Genomic DNA, 22,481 nt, shown 5'->3' on the forward strand with positions numbered 1-22,481 from the left:
AGGACCAGGCAGGGTGAGGCCTAAAAATAAGATTTTCATGTTTCATGTTCATACACTGAATGTGTAAACTTATTTTTATGACTGCTGTGTAATAAAGTGAAAACTTTTCAGCTCTGATTTCAAAACCCAAAGGATTTCAGTTGTGCTTTCTAGATATGAACTTTCTAAAGCTGACTAACAGTTGATGTTCCTCTTTTTTAAACAGTCTTACACAGAGGGTAAAAAATATACCACTTACAGTTTCCACTTTAACAAACACAGGAGTGTGAAAAATGTCAAGTTCCTCCTTCAGTGTAAATATTTGATGATCTGAGGAGAAATTTATCCTGACATTTAAAAGAACAAAGTCAGCAAATCAACAAACGCATCAAACTACAGTTAACATGCAGTCACATCTGTAAACATCAAACACACATGAAAATGTTTAATTTTACAGCTCCCAAAGATTTTAATCACAAAACATCTGAAATGTTACATCAAAACATCTGGAAGACAATCATTTTAATCCCAACAGCAAAATAAATATTTACCCTTTATTAACAACAGTTATTAAAAAGCTATATCCTGAAAAAGGCTACAATCGTAGAAATGTTCACACTCTTTCCAAAAGTCTCAGTAACTAAAACATGATGATTTGTGTTGATACTAGTGTAGAGGAACAAAGAATGCAGGTGAACAGTGAGTCCTAATGTAGATGAACTCTGAAACACCTCAGTGGTCCTAAGTTGTCAGTGACGTTCAGCTGAAATACCTCCAAACAACCAAATATCCTCGATACGATCAGATGACTGTCTGTGAAGCAAAGACCTGATCTGGATCTAATGCTGTGGTCATGTTGACTTACAATGAAAATGTCTGTGAAGCTTCTCAGTCATCCAGGTCATCGTAGTCAAGGAGCTTGGAAAGATCTGGGACTCTCCACCATTTGACCTTAGAACTGAAGAAGCTTCTCGGATGAGAGGTGAAACGTCTTCAAGCAACTTAAAGAAGTCCAGACGCTTTTCTTTGCAAGCTCCTTTGACTACCATGAAAATCTAACAGTGCCTCTGTAGAGTTTCACAATGAGGCGAGAACACTTTGCTTTAGTTTTATGTTCAGGATGAACTAAGGTGCTGCACCAAGAACCAAGATGAAGGATAAAGATCAGCTGAAGGTCCAGATACATCTCCCAGGGCCTGTTTCAGGAGTTTGCTGAATTTCTTCCCATTTCTTAAGGACATGACTTTCACATGCTGCCTCATCTGTGGGTGGGTTTTTTTGTTTGTTTTTTTTGTTTAAACTTGTCCTGTGGCCAGCTTTGCTCGGGTGGTACATGCAGCAGTGCTTTGATTCCTGGCTTCTATAGTTTTAAAGGACAAGATACCAAACCCTGAGTGTGAGAATGTCAGGTAAAAAAAACAAGTAGAAATGTGAGAATAAGAAGAGAATAGATTCATTCATTGTCACTATACAGTTGCTGTACAATGATACAGAGCATCTCCGACCCAGTGCAAACGTATGTGTGTGTGTGTGTGTGTGGGGGGGGATTCTTTTAACATATGAACAGTGTTAACAGGAACAAATATATAAAATGTACAAATATACAATCTGGTGTAACAACAGTAAATAAATAGTGTTTTGTATATACAGTTCGGGTTATTGCACATAGAATTTGGGATTGCACAGTGGTGTAACTGTTATTGGTGCATGTGTGAGTTCAGGGTGGTTATGGCTTTAGGGAAGAAACTGTTTGAGTCTGTGGGTTTTTGTACTGATGCACCTGTAGCATCCCTGAGGAAGCAGGCTGAACATGTTGGGAAAACCCGAATGCTTTTGTCCACAGTCACATTTGCAATACAGAACTTGATATAGTCCAGTGCTGTGAAAGGTTTTAGCTCCTGGTGTTCAAATAGGTCCCAGTCTGTCTGTGTGAAGCAGTCCTGTAGCTTTCAGGCCAGGCTGTAACAGTCTTTGTGGTGGGCCTGGCACTGCGTCTGAGGGGGGAGTAGGCTGGGGAGAGCAGGAGGGAGAGGTGGTCCGACTGGTCGTAGTGGGAGAGGGGTATGGCTCCATGTTGGAGTAAACATGATGTAGAGTGATCTCTCCCCTGGTGGGACATTTCACATGCTGATGGATCTTTGGGAGTAGTCTTCATGCTGACCTTATTAAAATCACCTGCAGTTACGTGAACACCGTCCCGCTGCTGTTGATGGTGTTCAGTAGCATAGAGAGCTCCGTGTTTACCGATAGAAACCGAAAGTGCAAAAAGAAATGAGAAGGATGTACAAACTAAGCAACTAAAGAAAAGAAAAGAGTACTGAGACGGAGAGCTGCAAGCTGCTGCAACAGTGTGCGCCGCCATCTTGAGTGGTGTAGCAACAAAGTGCTTTGAGGGTCCAAACAGTAAAAAGGCTGCATAAGTACCATGTAAGACTTGATGTTGTACCAGGCTGCTGTTTTCATCCTGCTGACACTCTGATTTCAGAACAGATGTCAGCTGGTTCATCAGAAGGAAGATGATTGGATGAATTTCTGTTTGGCAATTTTGAAGCGATCACGAGAGCAACAAGGAGGACAAGAAGTAACAACCCAGAAGCTACCAGCCCATAATGTCTGTTGACTTTATCCTGCTTCCCTTCATCTTCCTCCTTCCCTCCATCCTCTTTCCTTCCATCCTGTTTGTCTCCTCCTGTCTGACCTGCAGGTGAGAAACAGGTGTGAGGTGTCAGCTGATCACATCACTCAGACCAGCTGCTTTCTACAAAGTCTCATCAACAACATCTTTAGAAACAAACATCAACAACCAGGAAGCAGCTTCACCTCTGATCACACACACACTCAACTCTACTCACTCACCTGGAGGATCAACACTCAGGTTTATGCTGCATATGAGCGTCTCTGGAGCATTATTTTGATTTTCTCCTCTTGTGTAGCCTCGACACTCGTATGTTCCATTATCAGTAGTCGTCACATCCTTCAGAATCAAAGACACGTCTCCATCCTTCATCTGTCTGTCCTGCAGATCCACCCGGTTCTTAAAAGATGGATGCTGCTTGGTGGTATCAAAGCGCTTTTGCCGATACACAAGGACGTATTCCTCTCCTAGGTCAGCTCTTTTCCACTCTATGGCAGTGATGTTCTTGTTTGGAGCTCGACATGTCAGAGTGACGTTCTGTCCAGACTCAGCTGTGATAGGTTTATGGTCTGAAAGAGGAAACAACACAAAGCAGGGAGGATACAGAAGTCTGAGTATAACTGTTCACTTTTACAGCAGCCAATCAGAGTGAGCAGCTACAGGCAGAGAAGTATACACGCTGGGTCCAGCACATCAGGGTAAATGGTCAACAGACACACCACAGACACAAATACACACATACATGTTTATGCCAGTGTATCATTCAAAGTACAAAATATTCAAAATAAATGTAAATAAATATTCAACTCCAGCTTCTGTAAATCTGCATTTCTGGGCAAACAGACTCTGCCCTGAATTTTCTCACCTGCATATACTACACTTACACATGTGCAAACAAACATACACATGCTTATCGGTCCCGACACTACGATCCATACTCCATTCACCACCATCATTAGCACTTGTATGCACTCTAAATAAAAACATCTATGTATAAATATAATGACTGCTCTAATTCGGGAGTAAGTTAGATCTACTATCTGATTATATTCACTGTTTCACATCCTTCCAAAAGCAGGTTTCAATGAGTTTTCTGTGTCAAATGTCGCCTGAACATTAGTAAACTAGCACAGCCCTCCCCAACCCCCCGTCCCAGTACCGGTCCACAAGAGTTGAGGCTTGGGTGGGAAATTGATGGTTTTCCTGGGTCTTTTGCCGTGTGTTATGAATAAATCTTTTTTGGTAGCGGTACTGGTTTTATTTTGTTGTATTTATCTGCGACACTTTAAAGGCCGGTCCGTGAAAATATTGTCAGACATAAACTGTCCGTGCATACCTCTATATGCTCATGTAAAGCTGAGGAGCACGAGCCAAAGTATTTCATTATGGGTAAATGTGGCTACACTGCTTATCTGTATATGACAATGATCTTCTGGTAACGTTATATCTGTGTTTATACATGATGTGTGCAGTTTTATATTTTTTATATTTTATGAGATCCATGGACTTCAAGGTACTTGACCACAAAAACAGAAGTGTGCTCTTTACATCCGTCTTAATTAATAATTAATAATTAATCCCGATTGCTGTCTTCTGAAGTTTACATAAAGGTTGACGAAATGTTTTACATTTGTTGCCTCAGGCGTCATCACTGTCCTCTAAATGTGGCAATAAAATGAACTGTGAAGTACACAGAGTGATTTGTAATGCAAATAATGTGTTGTTGGACTCCACACAAATGTTTCTCCTTAGTTTGTACATGTTTATATTAGATTGTGTTTTCCATTGTTACAGAAAGAAATTTGCTATCAAAGACTTCAAGATTATTTATCAACATTTTGACTCAATCGTGCTCAGGAGTCATAACAGTAACATGTACTGCATTAATATTACACTGCAGTGTCACCCAGGTTCCTACTGTTTTTATGCATGCGCTCCATCTACACTCAGAGGGGCATCAGTGAGTCATGTTAATAGTACAGAGTTGAGGGGATTTAAGGAGTGATGGCTGAAGTAAATGTAGATTTTGTATTATCAGCAGTGTCGGAAGGACGAATCAATAATAATAATAATAATAAACCTTTAGAGCAGTTTGTCCATGTTTGTCTGACACCGCTTTAACGTGAATGAAAGCACCAGCTGCTGCCTTACAGGTGAGGATGAGTAATGCGGTTATAAACTGTTTCTTATACAGTAAACTCTTCACAGCTTCATTATACAAACTGTTATGTAAACGTGTGTGAGTACATCTAAAAACTAACATCCACTTTCTCACATGACAGAAGAGGTTTGGTGACAGGAGACCTGCGTCCTCACTGTGAGCAGCTGAAACTAAAGCAGCTAACTTCTAACAGCGCATCACAGCGTGTAAGAAATAAATCGAACATCGAAAAGCGGGTAGAAAATAGATCGATAGGATTTTAAAATCAAACTCACCTGCCCAGATAAAACCCACGACGGAGACAGACAGTAAAGTCCAGCAGAGCCACGGAGATGTTACAGCAAACATGTTTCATGAAGCACAGTCAGACTACACGAACGGGTTAATGTTGGAAGAGCCGGTGCACCGGTGTGTTGACACACAGGGCAGTACAGCACACCGGTTTGCGTTTTGTTATCTTGGCCTTGGATTTGATAAGGCTGCTGTCAATCATACACTGTCTCGCTTACACTGGAAGAGACCCTGTGACTCCTCCCAGAATGGGACTGGACCGAGTTACCCGACTTCCGTTTTGAATCCTGACGCTATTGAAGGACTTCCTGAATGACTGTTGTCGGCTTTTTGGCGCCAAACGGGAGAGGTTGGTGTGGGTGCTGTAATGGAGCTTATGGAAGTTTATTTTTTTATTAGCAGCCCCCTTGATAAAGGCACAAGGTATGTTTATGATGTAAATAAGTACATGCTTAAATATTTTGGGTGACGGAAACTGCATTTGTTATAAATTTGTTACATAGGTTAGGTATTAAACAACACTTATCTAATGTACGTCATCACATCACACTTTCATAATATTATGTAAATATGATATGTAGACATTACATTTGTATTAACATATGAAACGTATTTAACTCTGTTTCAGATACAGGAAACATTAAAGGTGCTGTTATTTCTGTTTCTATATTTTCATGTTGTTCTTTTAATACACTGGCATTTATCGGAAAGCTGATTTATCTGAGTAATAAGAAACTTTTGAAGCTGTGATCAGCTGCATAAATGAATGAATTCTAGACTGATATATGAAATATCCCTTTATTGTTAATCATGTCATATCTGTTTTAAATTAGATGGAAAAGAGACTTAAACAGGCTGGTTTTTGTGAACGAGTCACATTTAGACTGCAGGACTGGCGAACCTGAAATCCCCGCCCATGCACCAGTGATGGGTCGGTCGCGAACGAAATGGCTCTTATTCATGCAGGTCCATATGACAGAGAATATGTTCTTTTTGTTTTCATATTATAATTTATATTTAATTGTGTTGTGGTTTGCAGTGTTTTGTGTTGTTTCACTTTAAATTTATAAAAGGAAAAAGGTGAAAATTTAAATAGTTAAAAGTTGAAATGTGAATAGTTGATTTTTGTATTATATGATTTATTTATTACATTTTATGTGGAGTGAATAAATAAAAGTCTATTTACGGTGGCCCCTACAGACAAAGCACATACATACATACATACACATATAAACTTCAAATCACGTACGAACCCTGAAGCACGGACCAACTCCAAAACACGTAAAAACTCAGAAGCACATAAAAACTCAAAACACGTACAAAAGACAACAGAAGTGCTCCAGGATGCTAGAGGCAGTGTTGAACTTTTGTTACCGAGTGGCTACACAAGCCAGCAAGTACCAACGACCAGATTTGGTGTGTGGTAATAACAGGTAAATGAACATTATTTTTTTTTTATTTATTATTTGACTATATATGAATGCTTGTGTATAAATACACAAACAATACACATATGCTTTCATGCTTTCAATTGTGTAATTTAAGTGCTCTAGGTAGCTCTGTTTTGGAAGTTCAGTTCAAGCTAGAAATGTGTTTTGGAGTTTGTACATGTTTTGTCTCTAGGAAAAGGTCCCATGTTGCAGCAAATAAAATGCTCTGTTGAAAGTAGAAAAAGTGAAATGACCCTGTGCACGAGAAAATGCTAACTTCCTGGTTTGAGACCGGATGTGGGTTTGTACATTTCCGGTAGCTTTACTTTGCGGTCAATCGCTACTGCGAAGATCGACTACAAAATCATGTCCAAAATACAAAAACGGAAAGATTGCATTAAGTTACAAAGAGCAGAAGGTGGGAACACTCACCATTACTGTGTCATTAAAAAAAAAACCAATTTTAACGTTTGAAGAGTGTGGATTGATCGGTTGTTTACATCACTCAACACAAGCAGAACTGCATTACAAAATGAGAAGACACATCGTCCACATTCAGAAGTATCTCTGTATAGTGACAGTTCTTATGATTTAAACAGGCAAATGTTCAGCATTCAAACTACAGGTGAAGAATAGTCAAAGCCAGATGTTTCCCCCATTATGTTGATATCAGCTAGTCAAGTACACACCTACACATCATATCAACAAACTATAAAAAAAGTAAATAAATGATGCTGGTAAGGGTCTCTATATATTAGTATTTACCAAGGGTATTTTGTGACTTACCTATTTTGGGCGATCGTGGCTCAAGAGTTGGGAGTTCGCCTTGTAATCGGAAGGTTGCCGGTTCGAGCTCCGGCTTGGACAGTCTCAGTCGTTGTGTCCTTGGGCAAGACACTTCACCCGTTGCCTAATGGTGGTGGTCAGAGGGCCCGGTGGCGCCAGTGTCCGGCAGCCTCGCCTCTGTCAGTGCGCCCCAGGGTGGCTGTGACTACAATGTAGCTTGACTGGATATGTAAAGCGCTTTGGGGTCCTTAGGGACTAGTAAAGCGCTATATAAATACAGGCCATTTACCATTTACCTTCAAAATTACAGTGGTCCCTCGCTATAACACGGTTAACCTAAGAATTTTTTTTTTGTTGTGTGTAAATTTGCATGTTTTTTTTGTCCTTCTACAGAGCCTTGTGTTCTGGGTCCTGATCGGCTGTAGATCATTGTCGACTTCCTCTGTGCCAGCTCGCCTGTACAGGACAGAATCGCTACATCGATCACTAGCAGTAAGTTTTCTCCCCAACAAAATCAATGTCGACAAAATGTTTTGCACCGTCAAAGGCACCTGCGGTAGCACCCAAAACGCAGAGGGAGATGTTAACCATCGCACAAAAAGTTTGACTTCTTGTTGGACACCTGCAATAAACGAGGGACCACTATACAAATACTGAGAAATATAACATTTGAATGCTTTCTCTCTTTTGCTCTGAGGCGCGGGGAAAAAAAAAATATTGACAAGACGATGAACATCATCTACAGATATATTCAGTAAATGCCCAAGACATCTAGAGAAATGTAAATCGCCGCTTGATTCATCCATTTGGTTGACTTGTTTTGGAAAACCCGACCGTAAACAAGGAGCGAATATAAACAAAGCACTCTACAGGAGTTTCCCCACCGGAAGTAGCATATGCTAAGGTGCACAAAAACTGTCATTTCGGCACTCAGCGGCTTCCTGTTTTCACAAATAATTAAAGAATGACATTTTTGCAGAGATTCTTCTTGAACACTGGCTGTAATATCACTCAGGAATCCGTTTAGTTGTATTTTTGTTGAATTTGGCATTTTTTTGTTTTTACTTTTCATATTTATAAAAGGAAGCTGCTTGCGAGATGCGACCACTTCATGTTTCAAATACTGAGAAGCTTCAACAACAAATGTGTTCAAGCCAGCATGATGTTTGCTCCTGTAACTGATTGTTTTTCCATCTTGTTCTCTGAATATTTACCAAAGGCTCCATAACTAATGTCATTCATTTTGTTTCTTATCATTGAAACTGTTGTAGAAAATCCACTTTGTTAAGAAAACAGAGAAGCGACGTCTTTATATGAGACTTCAGAAAAATGTTGTACAAGACAAACTGAACAACATCAGAGCGACATCACGACTTCCTGTAACTTTTCTTTATCCAGCTAAACATGAGTACCTTCCATTTTCTCCTGCAGAGGATTCTGGGTAAAGTCAATCGTGCACTGACGTCCTGTGTGTGTGTTTTATTGTGCAGATGCAGCTGCAGTCGGCTCAGCAGTGAGAACTGAAGACGTCAGTCAAAGAGAAGGAAAAACAGTCAGAGCTGAGAGGTACAGCTGCTCTTCTTTTAGTACAAACACCATAAATCTGTTGCTCACAATCAAACTTTATTTTATTTTTAAGTTTGTGTCACTTTTCAAACCATCGTTACGAGTGCTTCCCAGAGACGATGAGTGAAAGAGCAAAGAGTAAAATATGAATCAAACTACGGCCACACAGACTCAAGCGTCATGTGGTGAATAACTTCCAACAGCTGGATGAATAAGATGAGTTAAAGTTTATATATTAGTCTTTAACAAGGATTTAAAAGACGACACTGATGAGGCGAGCCAGATTTCTTCAGGCAGGTCATCCCAGGATTGAGGAGTCCTCACAGCAAACATTCAGTCGTCTTTAAGTGTGAGCTGGGAACAGTGAACAGGTTTGTGGCTGCAGCATCTCAGGATGTACACACTGACTGGGACACAAGCACCAGTTCCACTAAATATTCTGGTGCCAGTAACCTGTTAAGATGGAGCAATTTGATGTTATTTAATCAGTTTATTTTTCATCCTGCAGTTAAAATGTATCAAAACAAGATTGTGTGTCTGCAGATGCTGTGATCTGACACACCAGCACAAAATGTGTCAAAGTTCAATAAGTTACATTATTGTAACTGTGATGCGTTCACTGACATGTCCTGATGCTTTGCTGTTTATAAAGAGAACAGAGAGGCTCTGCTTTGTGCTTATATTCTCCTCCTGTGTGTTTGTGTGTGCAGAGTTTCTACCAGAGCCAAATGTCATCGACTCCTCACTGAAGTCGTCCACCAGTCCAACCACTGGGATCCAGCTGCTGCTCTCTAACTGGTCCACACAGCAGCTCAGACCTGACAAATTAAGACAATAACAAATGGTATGTAACTAAAATGTTGATGTAATCCGTGTTTTCATGTCTTCAGTAAATTTCCTGTTATTTCTAAGTGTGCTGTCGTCTCCACAGCAGTGGTCTGGTTTCTCTGCAGGTTCTCGTATGGTTATGTGGGTTTCATAAAGACGTCCGATGGAAACGTTGAGTTGTTGTGGTGAACCCAAACACACTTCAGTCCTCTTCAGAGCAGGGCCCTATTTCAGGAAGCCGGTTTAGTGCAAACTCTGAGTAAGTACACCCTGAGTTAACGAAAACTCTGGGTTTTCAGTTTCACAAAGCGAGTTTAGATTAATCCTGAGTGAGTTACTATGACGACACACTCCGTGAAGCTAACCTGCTCCCTAGCAGGTTTACTTCAACTAACCCTGACTTTCTCCGCCTCTGTGTCGGAAACCTGACTAATTTATTTGAATAACATCCTCAGGCCATATATTACGCATGTGACACATCGCGGACATCCTCTCAGTTCATTACATATTATTTGTATTGCACTTCGTTTTTTTGCAAACGGGAGCTTTCTGTATAATATTGATGATGCTGAGCACGTTTCCAAGGCTACCGTCTGTCGGGCAGTCAGGAATGTTACAGTTGCACTGAAACGTCTCCTGTACTCGTTTGTGGTGTTCCCCGGTCATAGACCCACAAGATTCATCAAAGAGGGATTCCACAAAATTGCAGGTAGCAGGATGAACAAAACTCAATTCATGATGTGGTGATACTTGAACTACTACTTAAATTTTACATTTATTTTCACGGTTCCCAGGCGTGATTGGCTGTATAGATGGCACTCACATTCCAATCATTGCTCCTTCAGTAAATGAAGGAGACTATGTGAACAGGAAGTCTTTCCACAGCATTAATGTGCAGGTACATAGTTCCCTGTAGCATTTCAAACTAACAAATTATTTCATTATAGTAATGGATGCTAATTTGTGTTCTCTGCACTGTGAAGATCATATGTGATGCTGCCAACATTATCACAAATGTGGAAGCCAAGTGGCCAGGCTCTGTGAGTGGTGGTGGTGGAGGACCCCCACCTGTTTTTCGGGCCTCCGCTTTTTTTCTGTTGGCTATAACGGGCCACATTTGAGCATACAGAGTAAGCAAATATGTACTTGTAATGTGCTCAGATAATTTCAATAAGTGCTTACAGAAAGAAAATTAATGTAGCCTCTAACTGCAATTGATTTACATGGACAAACAGACCAAGCACTATGGCTCATAATACAATTACACCTTACCTGTTTGGACTATATTTTTATATTTCATTTTTACTTGCTGCCAGGAACGTTTGGGGCCTGTTGGGTTGCACCTGCGCTCACATCACATCACAAAATAAAATGTGTAAAATAAAATATAATAAAATAACGTGTTAAATGGGTGGAAATCCCTAGATCAATCTTTAAATTAACACTCACGCATTGACTCTGTCAGCTATGTTTTGCCATGCATGCTCCCTTTCTTTTGCAGCTGAGGCTGTGTTACTTTTTTTCTGCAAAATTTGCATGTTATCGGCATATGCTGCCATCAGAATTTCGGCCTCAAGCGCTGTAAGATACATTGACCGCGCCTTCTTTCCCTCCGTCTCCATGGTGACTCGCTTAATCTGTGCTCCACTAATCAGGGCTTTATGTATCCTCGTGCGCGCGCTTAACTTGGGGTTAAAGCAACTCCGCGTTGACTGAACTACTTGTTATCAGCCTTTCTGAAACCGAATATTCCGAGTTGGACAGTTCGGGGTTACTCAACCCTGAGTATCGTTTTTCATTCTGAGTTTTCTAAACCGGCTTCCTGAAACAGGGCCCAGATAACGAACTTAATGTGAGCCACAGATTTAAAAGCAGCAGGAACATTTTCACACATGAATCTTAGTTACTGTGAAGTTTGATGTCTGATGATCTGTCAGGAGCAATAAAGAGAACATCTGTGACATCTGTCTTCATCCAGTCTGAGAGAATCTGCACACAGACGACCATTTTCAGAAAGCTCATCAGTAAAGTAAAGAAAAAAATTACGGCTGGTAGAGCTGAGAGTCATATCTGAAGCGCTCACAGCACGTTTTCATACAGTAAGAGTAAACTATAGTATGATGCAGATTTATAAAGTGACTCAGAGCAGACGACCACATGAAGAAAAATGTATTTTAATGTGTTTATTTAAAGTTCAGAGAAGAATGAATCATTGATTATGGAATGTTTACAGCTGTCTGTGTCACTGTGAGATACAATGAACATGATTTAATATCCTAATATTAAAATTTTTCATGTGGAGCAGCAGCAGATACAATTATATAAGGTAAATATACGTACTGATGGACTTTGAATTAATACAATATGAATTCATACTTTAAAGAGAAATCGTTATAATAGACACCATCGGAAGGCACATTTACAGTAAAAACAGAATCAGAAAGTCCTGAAAACTGCATGAACTGAGTCAACAGGCCTGAAAGTTTCTGATAAAAACAGAATGAAAACTAAACAGGATTCTTGCTCAGACAAATAAGTAGGGATGGGTATTGTTTAGGTTTTATCCGATACCAGTGCCAAACCGGTACATTTGAAATGGTACCGGTGCTTAAACGGTGCTCAAAGAATGGAGAACACAAACTTTGTACAAAAACTAGCTGTTTTCCACTTTTTCTTTGGTCATTTTAGCCTTTTTGGCCAGGGTGAAGGGAGTATCTGCCATCAAACAAGAAGACAGCCGCATGTAGCTATGATGGTGTTTGCTAGTTCACCTTACATGCATTAATGTAATAACGTGGTTAGCCTACTCAACGTAAATTACACACGAACAACATTAAGCTACTCACACAGAGAAGAACGGCTGCTGCTGCCATCATCATTTCTGCTGCACTGGCAGGGCTAGGGGCCAGGACGCCTCTTCGGGTTTTTGGGGGATGTTGCTAACTCCGGGTCCGATAACAGGCACCACACACAGTAGATGTGCTCGGTGTGAGGTCTCGCAGCAAGCTATCAAATACGGCGCATTTCTCGGCTTAAAAAAACCCCCCAAAAAACAAAAACAAAACGCCATGCGTTGCCAGGTGTTTCATCGGATTTGAGGTGTTACCTCCTTTGACAGTATCAGCTTAAAGCACTTGTTTCAGGCTGCTGAGTTTGCATCTTTTGCTGTGAAGTACAGCCAGACTTTTGACCGCTTCGCCTTGGGCATTTTAATCTGTAGCTCTGCTCTAAAAGAACATACGTACCTGGACCCGCCTACTATCCTCGGAAACGTAAAATGATTGGCTAGAATCTAAAGTGTATCACAGCTCAGGAAAAAAAAAAAAGCACCGAAATAAAGCACCGAAATGTGCGCTGCTTTTCGGTCTGGTTACTACTATTTATGTCAGAACCGGTGCCATCATGGCACCGGACACCGGTACCCATCCCTACAAATAAATATATTGAATAACAAAGTTAAGTGCGTGGAGTGCTTAAAGCTTTATAAAATAAACATTAGAAGCGTCTGTGATATAAACATGAGTGTTTTATCAGTTCAAAGTGAAGCAGCAGGTAGTTTGATATTAAAAGTAAAATTAAAGAGACGTTAGCTCAGCAGGAGGTCGAGAGCAGGAAGTAGCAGCTACAGCTCACAGTATAAAGACAAGTTTAGTTTTAGTCTGCTAAACTAAACTTCTTATGAAGACTTCAGCTGGTGTTCATGGAGGTTGATGAGCGGACAGTAAGGAGCTAAAGGCACAACTTTCACTTTGGGACAGTTTTCTACTTCTTAAAAGCTCTATAATGGACGTTTAAATATGAAAATATCTGCTGGTCTGTTTGTTGAGGTTTTATACCAAAGAAAAAGAACATTTTAAATTTTCATAAAACTGTTCTTTTGGCACCTCGTGAAGGCACATGTGACATTTCAGTTTGCTCCTGTTTCACTTACATATAAACTAATTTAAATTTCCTGAAACACAAAAAAAAAAAAAAAAAATTGGTTTGGAATAAATAAATGTTTAGTCTAATTTCAGACACTTAACATCAAACTTTGGATGTCGTGGAAATTAATTTTAGGATATCCTCAAATGTGTTTACCCAGAATGCTCAGAGTCCCCTCTGAGAAGCTGGAAGAGAACCAATAATAAAAGGTCTGATTATTCAAACAGGCTCAGGTGGAGGCTGGTATGAATCCTGCTGAACTCTTCTGTAGATCAAAAAACAAACAAACACAGCAGCAGCAACAACAACAAGTTGTTTGGTGCTCGACATGTCAGAGTGGCGTTCTTCTGTCCAGACTCAGCTGTGATGTTTTTCTGAACTGAAAGAGGAAACAACACAGAGCAGAGGGGTTAAAGGAAATTTCCTTTATCACCAAAGCACAAGGTGCAGTAGTCATGGCAACAACACGTATGATTTAGTGTTATTAACTATAATAATAGCAGCAGGTATAAACGACACTGTCTCCTTTGGTCTTCACTGCAGGCACTTTATACCAACCTTTGATGGATTAAATAAAAAAGTCCATTTTTTTTTTAAACATGGATTCTTTGTAAAGATGTGTTTGAAATCTGTAATGTTCTTTCTCCATATTTGTCACATTTAAATGACTCAGATCAACCCAATATTAATATGATTTTAAACTGCTCACACACACTGAACTCACTCTCCCTCACTCACCTGAAGGATCAACAACTCTCAGGTAGATGATGCTGATGGGGTCAATAGTTTGATGAGCTCTCTTCCCGCGATTTGTTCCTTCCATGAAGACACGACACTCGTATGTTCCAGTGTCATTAATCATCGCATCCTTCAAAATCACGGACACGTCTCCATCCTTCATCTGTCTGTCCTGCAAATCCACCCGGTTCTTAAAAGATGGATGCTGGTCATCTGAATCAAAATGGTTATTGCGATACACAAAGACTTCTCCCAGGTCAGGTCTTCTCCACTCTACAACTATGAGGTTGTTGTTTGGAGCTCGACATGTCAGAGTGACATCCTGTCCAGACTGAGCCGTGATAGTTTCTTGGTCTGAAAGATGAAACAACAGAGCAGAGAGGAAACAGTCACTTCTACATCAGCCAAGAATTCGAATTAGGAACAGACACAACTGCTCTCTGGTTTATGCTGGTTGAATCACACAAATGTGGAAAATAATTTTTTGCAAACACCTTTGAACAACTGCTTATTTGTTGTCTTTGTTCTTGTCCTCAGAAATATGTAATATTTGCGAGGTTATTAAGTAGAACAGAACAGGGACAAAAACTTGCACCACCTAAAGTGTGGTAAACTTGACAGAAACCAGCGTTGCTTGCAGGTGCTGGGGGAGGGGGCTTAGCGTTGTTTTGTTTTCTTCTAGTGGGTAGCGTGAGCGCGCTTGTCCTGCCGTTTTCGTTTTGTTTATGCAAATGTGTTCGTCCGCGTGCACGACTCCGTTCAAATGGGAGGGGGAGGGCTGTATGTACTTCCAACAGACTGTCGGTTCTGTAATCGGATCGACAGGAACCGCCCTTCGTTCCAGTCTCTGAAATCGCTTCGTGGCGTCTGTCGGTGAAGTTCGGTTGTGTTATCGTTAATGGACGATAAAACAGCTTTCTTAAAAGCTTTAAACGAGGATGTTCCGTACCCGAAGACGACGTGGGTCTGGCTGTGGATATCGGAGCTATTTTTTAAACTCAGTACTCAGCGTCGAGAAAACGGAGTATGTCAGCTGCTTTCAACAGCTTAATGTTTAACACCGTGCGGGATCAGGCACAAATGAGCTGCTTTTACTGTTTAAAGTCTCTGCATGTCGGGGTAAGTAAAACACGGAGCACAGACAGAGTTATAAAGAGGCCACGTCTGGTTACAGTTCGCAAACATGGCTGCTGCGCTGGTTGGTGTCGCTCTCTCGCTTGTGTGAGAGCTTCTTTGTGGGGGAAAAATGGTGTAGGTGGTGCTGAGTTGTGCGACACGACGAGAAGCATACACCGAGGGATTGGACTCAGTTTAATGCCGTTTATTTTACATATAATGTAACTGCGTGGGGATTTGATCTAGTGATTTGGAAAGGAAACATATGAGATATAGATATATAGATATATATATTAAAGGAGGTCAACGTAAGTTGTCCAAAACACCGCCATGACAATGTTATGAAGAACTAACGTCACCCACATCGTGCTGCATAAGAACAATCAAGGACAAGAAATAAAAGTAACCCTCCTCAGACAACCGCGGAATTATTATGAGGTCTACCTTACAATAAAAAGCACATTTTGCATTTTATTATGGGCAACTCTTTTTTCTAAATAATTCCACATGCTTTTTGGCCCCGTGTAGAGCTCCAAGAAGCACTTCATGTCATTCACTGCTGACAGTTGGTGTTCACTTGTATATCTGAGTGTGGAGTCGCTGATTTAGTGGACCGTTTTTAGATTGCGCACAGCGTTGAAGAGTTACGGTAGTGTCACCCAACGTGGAAAGGGGGTTTAAATAAGCCGTACTAATAGCAATCTTCAGATCTTACAAAGCTTTCACATTTTAGTAAGGATTTCCGTGGAGAGGAGCAACAAGAGTTTGATTTAATTTGATGCCCTGCTTTTTTCAGGGCTTTTAAGAAGCCATTCGCCGAGCCTCGTCTCATTTCCGAGAGCAAAACAAAAAACAATGTTACAACTGTGAGAGAGCTTTAAGTTTCCTCAAGGGACCCCCCAGAGGACGCCTTTGTTATTTGTAGTATTGTATCCTCGTTTTACATGCTAACTAAAAAAAAAAAGTTTTACATGCTAACGTTAGCATCAGCTGTGTTAGCATCAGCTGTGAGCGTCCAACGCCTCACAGCCAGCCATCAAAGCCACTGGCCATCACCGTGTATATGCTATGCTGCAGAGCCGCGAGCCAGCGCTTACTATACAATAGAGCCCCTATTTTCGAAGCCCTCGGTTTATCTCTTGACACTTTTTCTATCGAGCAGCCGAGCTAAGCTTGTTGTTAGCTGTGTCAAGCTAACAACAAGCTACTGTCTACTACCTAGACAGTCAGGGTTTTTTATTTTCTTAAATTTGTGGCGTGTATTTACAATGTCAAAAATGGCTCTAAAATAATTGAACAGTTGTCTCACCCGCAGCCGGAAACAAGATAAAGCAGAAAATCATGACCGAGCGAAGCAATGTAATTCTCCCTTGACGCATCTTGCTGTAGTGATGTGAGGATCCGACGGCTTTGATGTGTAGGTCGATGTGTATGGGAGGAGCTAAAAATGATGACATCCGAAGCCTCGCTACCCGGCTGTACCACGTGACTGGTTCATGAAGTGGTTCGAACTTTGCCGCGAGATATGACAGCGATATAAACCCCTCAGACTTCATTCAAAATGTGGGTGTTTGATGGAGAGTTGCGGTTAGTGAGAGTTTGGAGACAGTTCATGAGGTCTGGTTTCACTTTTCTGTCACTGAGGGGTTTTTTTCTCCTGTTTTAATTTTTTTTATTAATAACCACAGTTTCTTCCTCCCATTACTTTTGGCACATTTCCTTCATTTTCTGCCTTATAAATGGTATAACTGTAACTGTTATACTGACACTGATAACCAGATCCACCAAAAGACCTTCTGTGGGTTCCTTTGAAGTCTTGTCCTATTTTGTTTCTTTTAACTCCATAATGTCCCTGTACACATAAAAAGGTCATAGTCACTCCATAAGGTGTTCTCTGTATCTCTGTCAGAGAGTCATAAACTCCAAAAGTCTATCAGACTGTGCTGTGATGACTTGAATCTGAAAGTATCATAGATGTTTCCCTCGCTGGTGGGGGTGTGAGGGGGAAATAACATTAAAATGGGGCTCTTTTTATAACAGCATCATCGCGTAAGCGACTGCCGACTGGTGATTGGTTGTCAAGTGAGCTCAAAGAGAGCAGTGTTCACCGCACGAAAATCACTGTTTGTGGTAGCAGTGGACAATTTGTTTTTAACTCTCAGATTCACTTCAGCTCTTTGCATGTTGCATCTTACCAACCAACCAACCCGGTCACCTCTAATGTTGACTGGCACAAATATTTATTTATTAAATCCAGCTTCACAATGTTTAATCAATCGCATTTTTAAAGCAGGGCTCAATGGTGTAAATTAGTCTTAATACAGCTAGCGATTCATGTCCACTGTGTATAGTTACAAGGGTGCAGGTTTCCAATAAATGGGACAATGGCACCACCTACTGTCTCAAATGTCATTCTACACTGAATGTGAATGGCAAAGGATTGAGGTGATGTTATCAACACAGCACTTGATAAACAAGACTGCGTATTCAGCCAGGCTCTGATGTCCAAAGGAGTCCTGTAGTTGTGGGTGTGCTTCCACAGGACAAGTTTTAATAGAGTTCAAATAGTTTCAAGTGTGTTTTGAAGTGCCGACTTTAAGTTTTCTGATTTAAAAACTTCCCCTTTTTACGATATGAAACCAGTTAGTGTGAGGCCGCAGGTGACTGATGGTAGCTTTGATTGTATAGATTTCTCCTGTTTGTCATTTAGTCCTGCTGTTTACTATTATATCATATTCCGGCACAGTTGGTGTGGAGCATCCACAATTTGGTTGGACGTGTACAATGACAAAAAAGGGTTATTATTTTAAGAGCGATGCTAACGTTAGCATCCAGACACCAATAACAATCACCACTGTTGGCTAGTTCGTTAGCTCTTTAGCTAAGAGCTCGCTCGCTGGTTGTCGACTCAGCGCCCTAGCAGGCCTCGTCAGGAACAGGAGTAGATCGGGTGGTCTGTATTTATCATAATGAATGGTGTGGAAAGCGATGTTGTAGCCAAACATTCTCCTGATCTTGTGCAGAAGTTTGTTCGATCTTGTCGGCGAGCTTAGTTGAAGTAACTTCCAGGCGCTAATGCTAATGCTAGCGACGCCACACTCAGGATTTGAAATTATTATTCATGATGTATATGTCTTGTATTTACAGTGATGTTAAAGGTAGTTAAATTCAATAGTAAGGTAATACTCGCAATGACGCCGTTTGATGACGCATAAACTATTAAAGCACCTGATCCACAAACTCTGACCTGAAGAAAAGTGAACTTTGTAGCTGCTCCATTCACCACCGTTTGTTTTACACACTTTGACTGTAGCCCGTTAATCTGAGACGTCACTTACTTTAAAATACTGACATGATCCAACATGGTGATTCACTGATGTCTCATTTTGTTGAACCTGTTTTCTCGACTTCTGTCTTCATTGCCCTTCCTGAGTTCACATCTCCGGTGGGGCAAAGATACAAGGAGAAGGGTACCATCTCTAGCAATACTCAGATTTTGATCAACTTAAGTTTCCAGTGTCTGTTGTGCTCTCTCTGCTTAAGTGACTACATGTCTCTGTTTGCAGCTTCTCTTAATTATCGCTGCTGTAAAAACGAGTAACTGCACTTTGACCTTCATAGCCTCTCTGCTGTGTTTCTTTCACTCTTTCAGACTAGAAAGTTGTCCCAGCTGAGTCTGCACAGGACGTCTTTCTGACATGTCGAGCTCCAAACAACGACTTCATAGTTATAGAGTGAAGAAGAGCTGACCTGGAAGATGAACATGTCCTTTAGTACTGAGACAAGCAGTTTGATCCAGATGAGCAGCATCCATCTTTTAAGAACCGGGTGGATCTGCAGGACAGACAGATGAAGGATGGAGACGTGTCTCATATTCTGAAGGATGTCACAGCTGCAGATGCTGAGAAATAGAAGTATCGTGTCTTCAGGAGAGGAACAAGCCGGAGGGAGAGAGCCCTTTTGAAGAATGACCCCATCAGCATCATCTACCTGAGTGTTGATCCTCCAGGTGAGTGAGCAGAGTTGAGTGTGTGTGTGATCAGAGGTGAAGCTGCTTCCTGGTTGTTGATGTTTGTTTCTAAAGATGTTGTTGATGAGAAAATCAGCCGAGCTTTAATGTTTGGTTACATTTTAGGATAAATTCTAATTATTGTTTTATAATGAGTTTGTATAACTGTGGATCTTTAAGCTACTGACAGTAAACAAAAGAGACACATGCATAAATAATTTAGCCATGAAATAAATGTACTGCGTTGAAGTGTAGAGTCAACACAATATGGAGGTGAAGACAAAATGGAGAAGTGTTAGTGTGGACACAGTTTCTGCTTGAAACAGGAAGTTCCTTCTTTTTCACAGCTCTTTGGCAGCCTGCCAATATTTATGTGATGTAGCAGTAGTAGGATTGTTAAACGGTAAATGAACTGGTTCTTATTGCTTTTCTACTTTACCTGAGTATTTAAAGCACTTTATACACATTTATTGTTTTTTTTCTTTTTGACACTGTAGTTTTTATTAATAGTTTATTTAATAGTTTATGTCACAGTTTAAACACAGACTTTTCAGGAGAAATCAACAAACATGCATTCAAAACAAACTTAACTAATGTGAATAAAAGATGTGGGTGCCAATTATAATCAACTACCATATGCATGCCTACATTGCTCATATTCTCCAGCACATATACACACTTTTCCTACATGCATATATATATGGATATACAAAGTTATAGACATAAACCTTAAATGTTTTGTTCGTTCATTAATTTTCCTTGGTGCCATATAATCTCCACTTCTCACTTCAAATGGCCATCTTTCATTATTGTACAAATCACTGTTATTCCTTTTTGTTCCCACTTCCTGGATCCTGAGTCATGTCCACTTGGTACAACACCAACATCATAATCAGCCCAGTTTAACGTCTTAACCTCTCTTTCCAACTTACTTTGTTTAACTCTGCCGAAACCCCATCTCTAGAGTGTGGGACGTTATAGGAAAGTTTTCTTAAGTTGCAAACTTCCAAGAAAAGTCTGGACTGGGACATCCTGTACTTTTACTTCAATATCTTTCCATTTAAAGTTCTGATCACTCCACTTTATCGCTGGTCTGGTTTGGGCTTTAGATTAGGGAGTCTCACATCACCTTGCTTCCTAGACAGTATTAATTTTGAATATTTTATTCTAGGCCTTTGATCGCTCCATACAAATCTAGAGATGAGCCTATCACAGTTGTTGAATTTTTCCACTGAGATCTCAACTGGCAGGTATTGGGAAAGGTACAATAGCTGTGGGAGGATACTCATTTTTATTGTTGTGACTCTTGCACTAAAAAAGTCTAGTGGAAGAGTTGACCATCGGTTTAGATCATGTTTAATATGAGTACTCAGTCCAGCTGTCGCAGATTAGTAAATAGATTTGATACACATCACAGCACCGTCATTAAAGCCGAACCTTTCAAGCACGGCGTACAGGAAGCTCCAATCTGCACTGTGGAAAACCTTCTCTGCATCCAGGCTTATTAGGGCTGCACTGTCCTTTTTTGTTTGTATCCAATTAATTAATCATTAATTAGATCTGTCACAATTGCCCCATATTGTTTAGCAATTATAGATGTGTATATTTAGTAATCCACAGTGAGTACCGATATGAGTCTGTAATTGATACAATATTCAGTGACTTTTCCCTCTTTAAGGATTACTGAGATAATCATGATCGCCTCTCTCCACATGGCACAATGATCAGAAATATCTGTCACTCCAATTGTGCATTCAGTTACTCTATATAGATCCCATCTGTTCATTAAGACATAGTCAATTCTTGAGTAAGTGTTGTGAGTCTTTGAGTAGTGTGTATCCTCCTTATCCAGCAGATGATGTTCCCTCCATACATCTACCATTCCCTGCTCCTTCATAAAGGTATTAACCATCCTCACCAGGCTGTTTTTGCTTCTATTCATGCTTGTTGTATCAATCCTATGGTCAAATACTACAAAGTCTCCTGCACACAACACCGTCCCTTCAGATTCTGACATGACTGTTGTAAGTAGCCTTCACATTTTGTTGATTGCTCTCAGGGGGAATATAGAGATTGATTAGCGTCACCACCTCCCCTTCTAGTTTACCTCTTACAATAATGTCCTGAATTTCTTTAGGACATTCAAAATTAACTGAGTTTTTTATAATTTTGCTACCCTTTGCTACCTTTCTCATTTTAAGTACACTTTACATCTCTTAATTGAGTTATTCATCCCATTGACATCAGAGACCACTGTCCTCTGGTTGATGATGGGTGAACCTCAAACCTGAGCCACAGTTCCCTCACTGCTCTTTTCAAGCAGCAACCATCACAGTTCTGCCACAGTTTGACCAGTCTGTCTCCATAATGGTACACAGTTTGCATCACGCCAGCAGAATCTGGCTCATCATTGTGTTCATACAATTTTAACACATTGCTAGTATTATAGACTCACTCTGTGTTTACTAATTAGAGCCAAAAATAATAATTTGTGCTTATATTCTCCTCCTGTGTGTTTGTGTGTGCAGAGTTTCTACCAGAGCCAAATGTCATCGACTCCTCACTGAAGTCGTCCACCAGTCCAACCACTGGGATCCAGCTGCTGCTCTCTAACTGGTCCACACAGCAGCTCAGACCTGACACACTCACTGTAAACACACTGGTTTATATTCTGTTTGTTCTCCTCATGAAGGAAACCTCACACAACCAGTGAGGGCAGAAAGTTCAAATGGAGAGTTTTTGTTATTATTTTCTTTTATAAAGAAGCTCAAGAGAACAGAATAAAAGCATGACCAAGACATCATTTATACATAAACAATAATAAATGTTATGTAACTAAATTGTAGATGTAATCCAAGTTTCATGTCTTCAGTAGCTTTGCTGTTATTTATGTTATTTCTAAGTGTGCTGTCGTCTCCACAGCAGTGATCTGGTTTCTCTGCAGGTTCAATAAACTTTGGTCTCACTTGATCTTCTCGTGTGCTTCTGTGGGTTTCACAAAGATGTCTGATGGAAAAC

At 40.4% G+C, this 22,481-nt stretch overlaps 1 protein-coding gene and 2 long non-coding RNA genes across 3 annotated transcripts; 2 read left to right on the forward strand and 1 right to left on the reverse strand.

The window, feature by feature from the left end:
- The first annotated feature begins 8,401 nt into the window (after positions 1 to 8,401).
- LOC145425691 (uncharacterized) lies at positions 8,402 to 9,759 on the forward strand. Its single transcript, XR_013906419.1, has 2 exons — positions 8,402 to 8,848; positions 9,559 to 9,759. It is a non-coding gene; the product is annotated as an uncharacterized LOC145425691 (long non-coding RNA).
- Positions 9,760 to 11,834: 2,075 nt separating this feature from the next.
- LOC145425686 (V-set domain-containing T-cell activation inhibitor 1-like) lies at positions 11,835 to 16,844 on the reverse strand. Its single transcript, XM_080298979.1, has 3 exons — positions 16,764 to 16,844; positions 14,339 to 14,692; positions 11,835 to 13,979 (listed from the first exon to the last, which is right to left on the reverse strand). Exons 1-3 carry the CDS (start codon positions 16,831 to 16,833, stop codon positions 13,873 to 13,875), a joined length of 531 nt encoding a protein of 176 aa, XP_080155105.1. The 5' UTR covers positions 16,834 to 16,844; the 3' UTR covers positions 11,835 to 13,872.
- LOC145425690 (uncharacterized) lies at positions 14,974 to 22,433 on the forward strand. The gene is made up of 3 exons (XR_013906418.1): positions 14,974 to 15,457; positions 19,107 to 19,463; positions 21,992 to 22,433. It is a non-coding gene; the product is annotated as an uncharacterized LOC145425690 (long non-coding RNA).
- Positions 22,434 to 22,481: the final 48 nt, after the last annotated feature.

Source organism: Astatotilapia calliptera, chromosome 3 (genome assembly GCF_964374335.1).
Source record: "Astatotilapia calliptera chromosome 3, fAstCal68.1, whole genome shotgun sequence".
NCBI classification, from domain to species: domain Eukaryota; kingdom Metazoa; phylum Chordata; class Actinopteri; order Cichliformes; family Cichlidae; genus Astatotilapia; species Astatotilapia calliptera.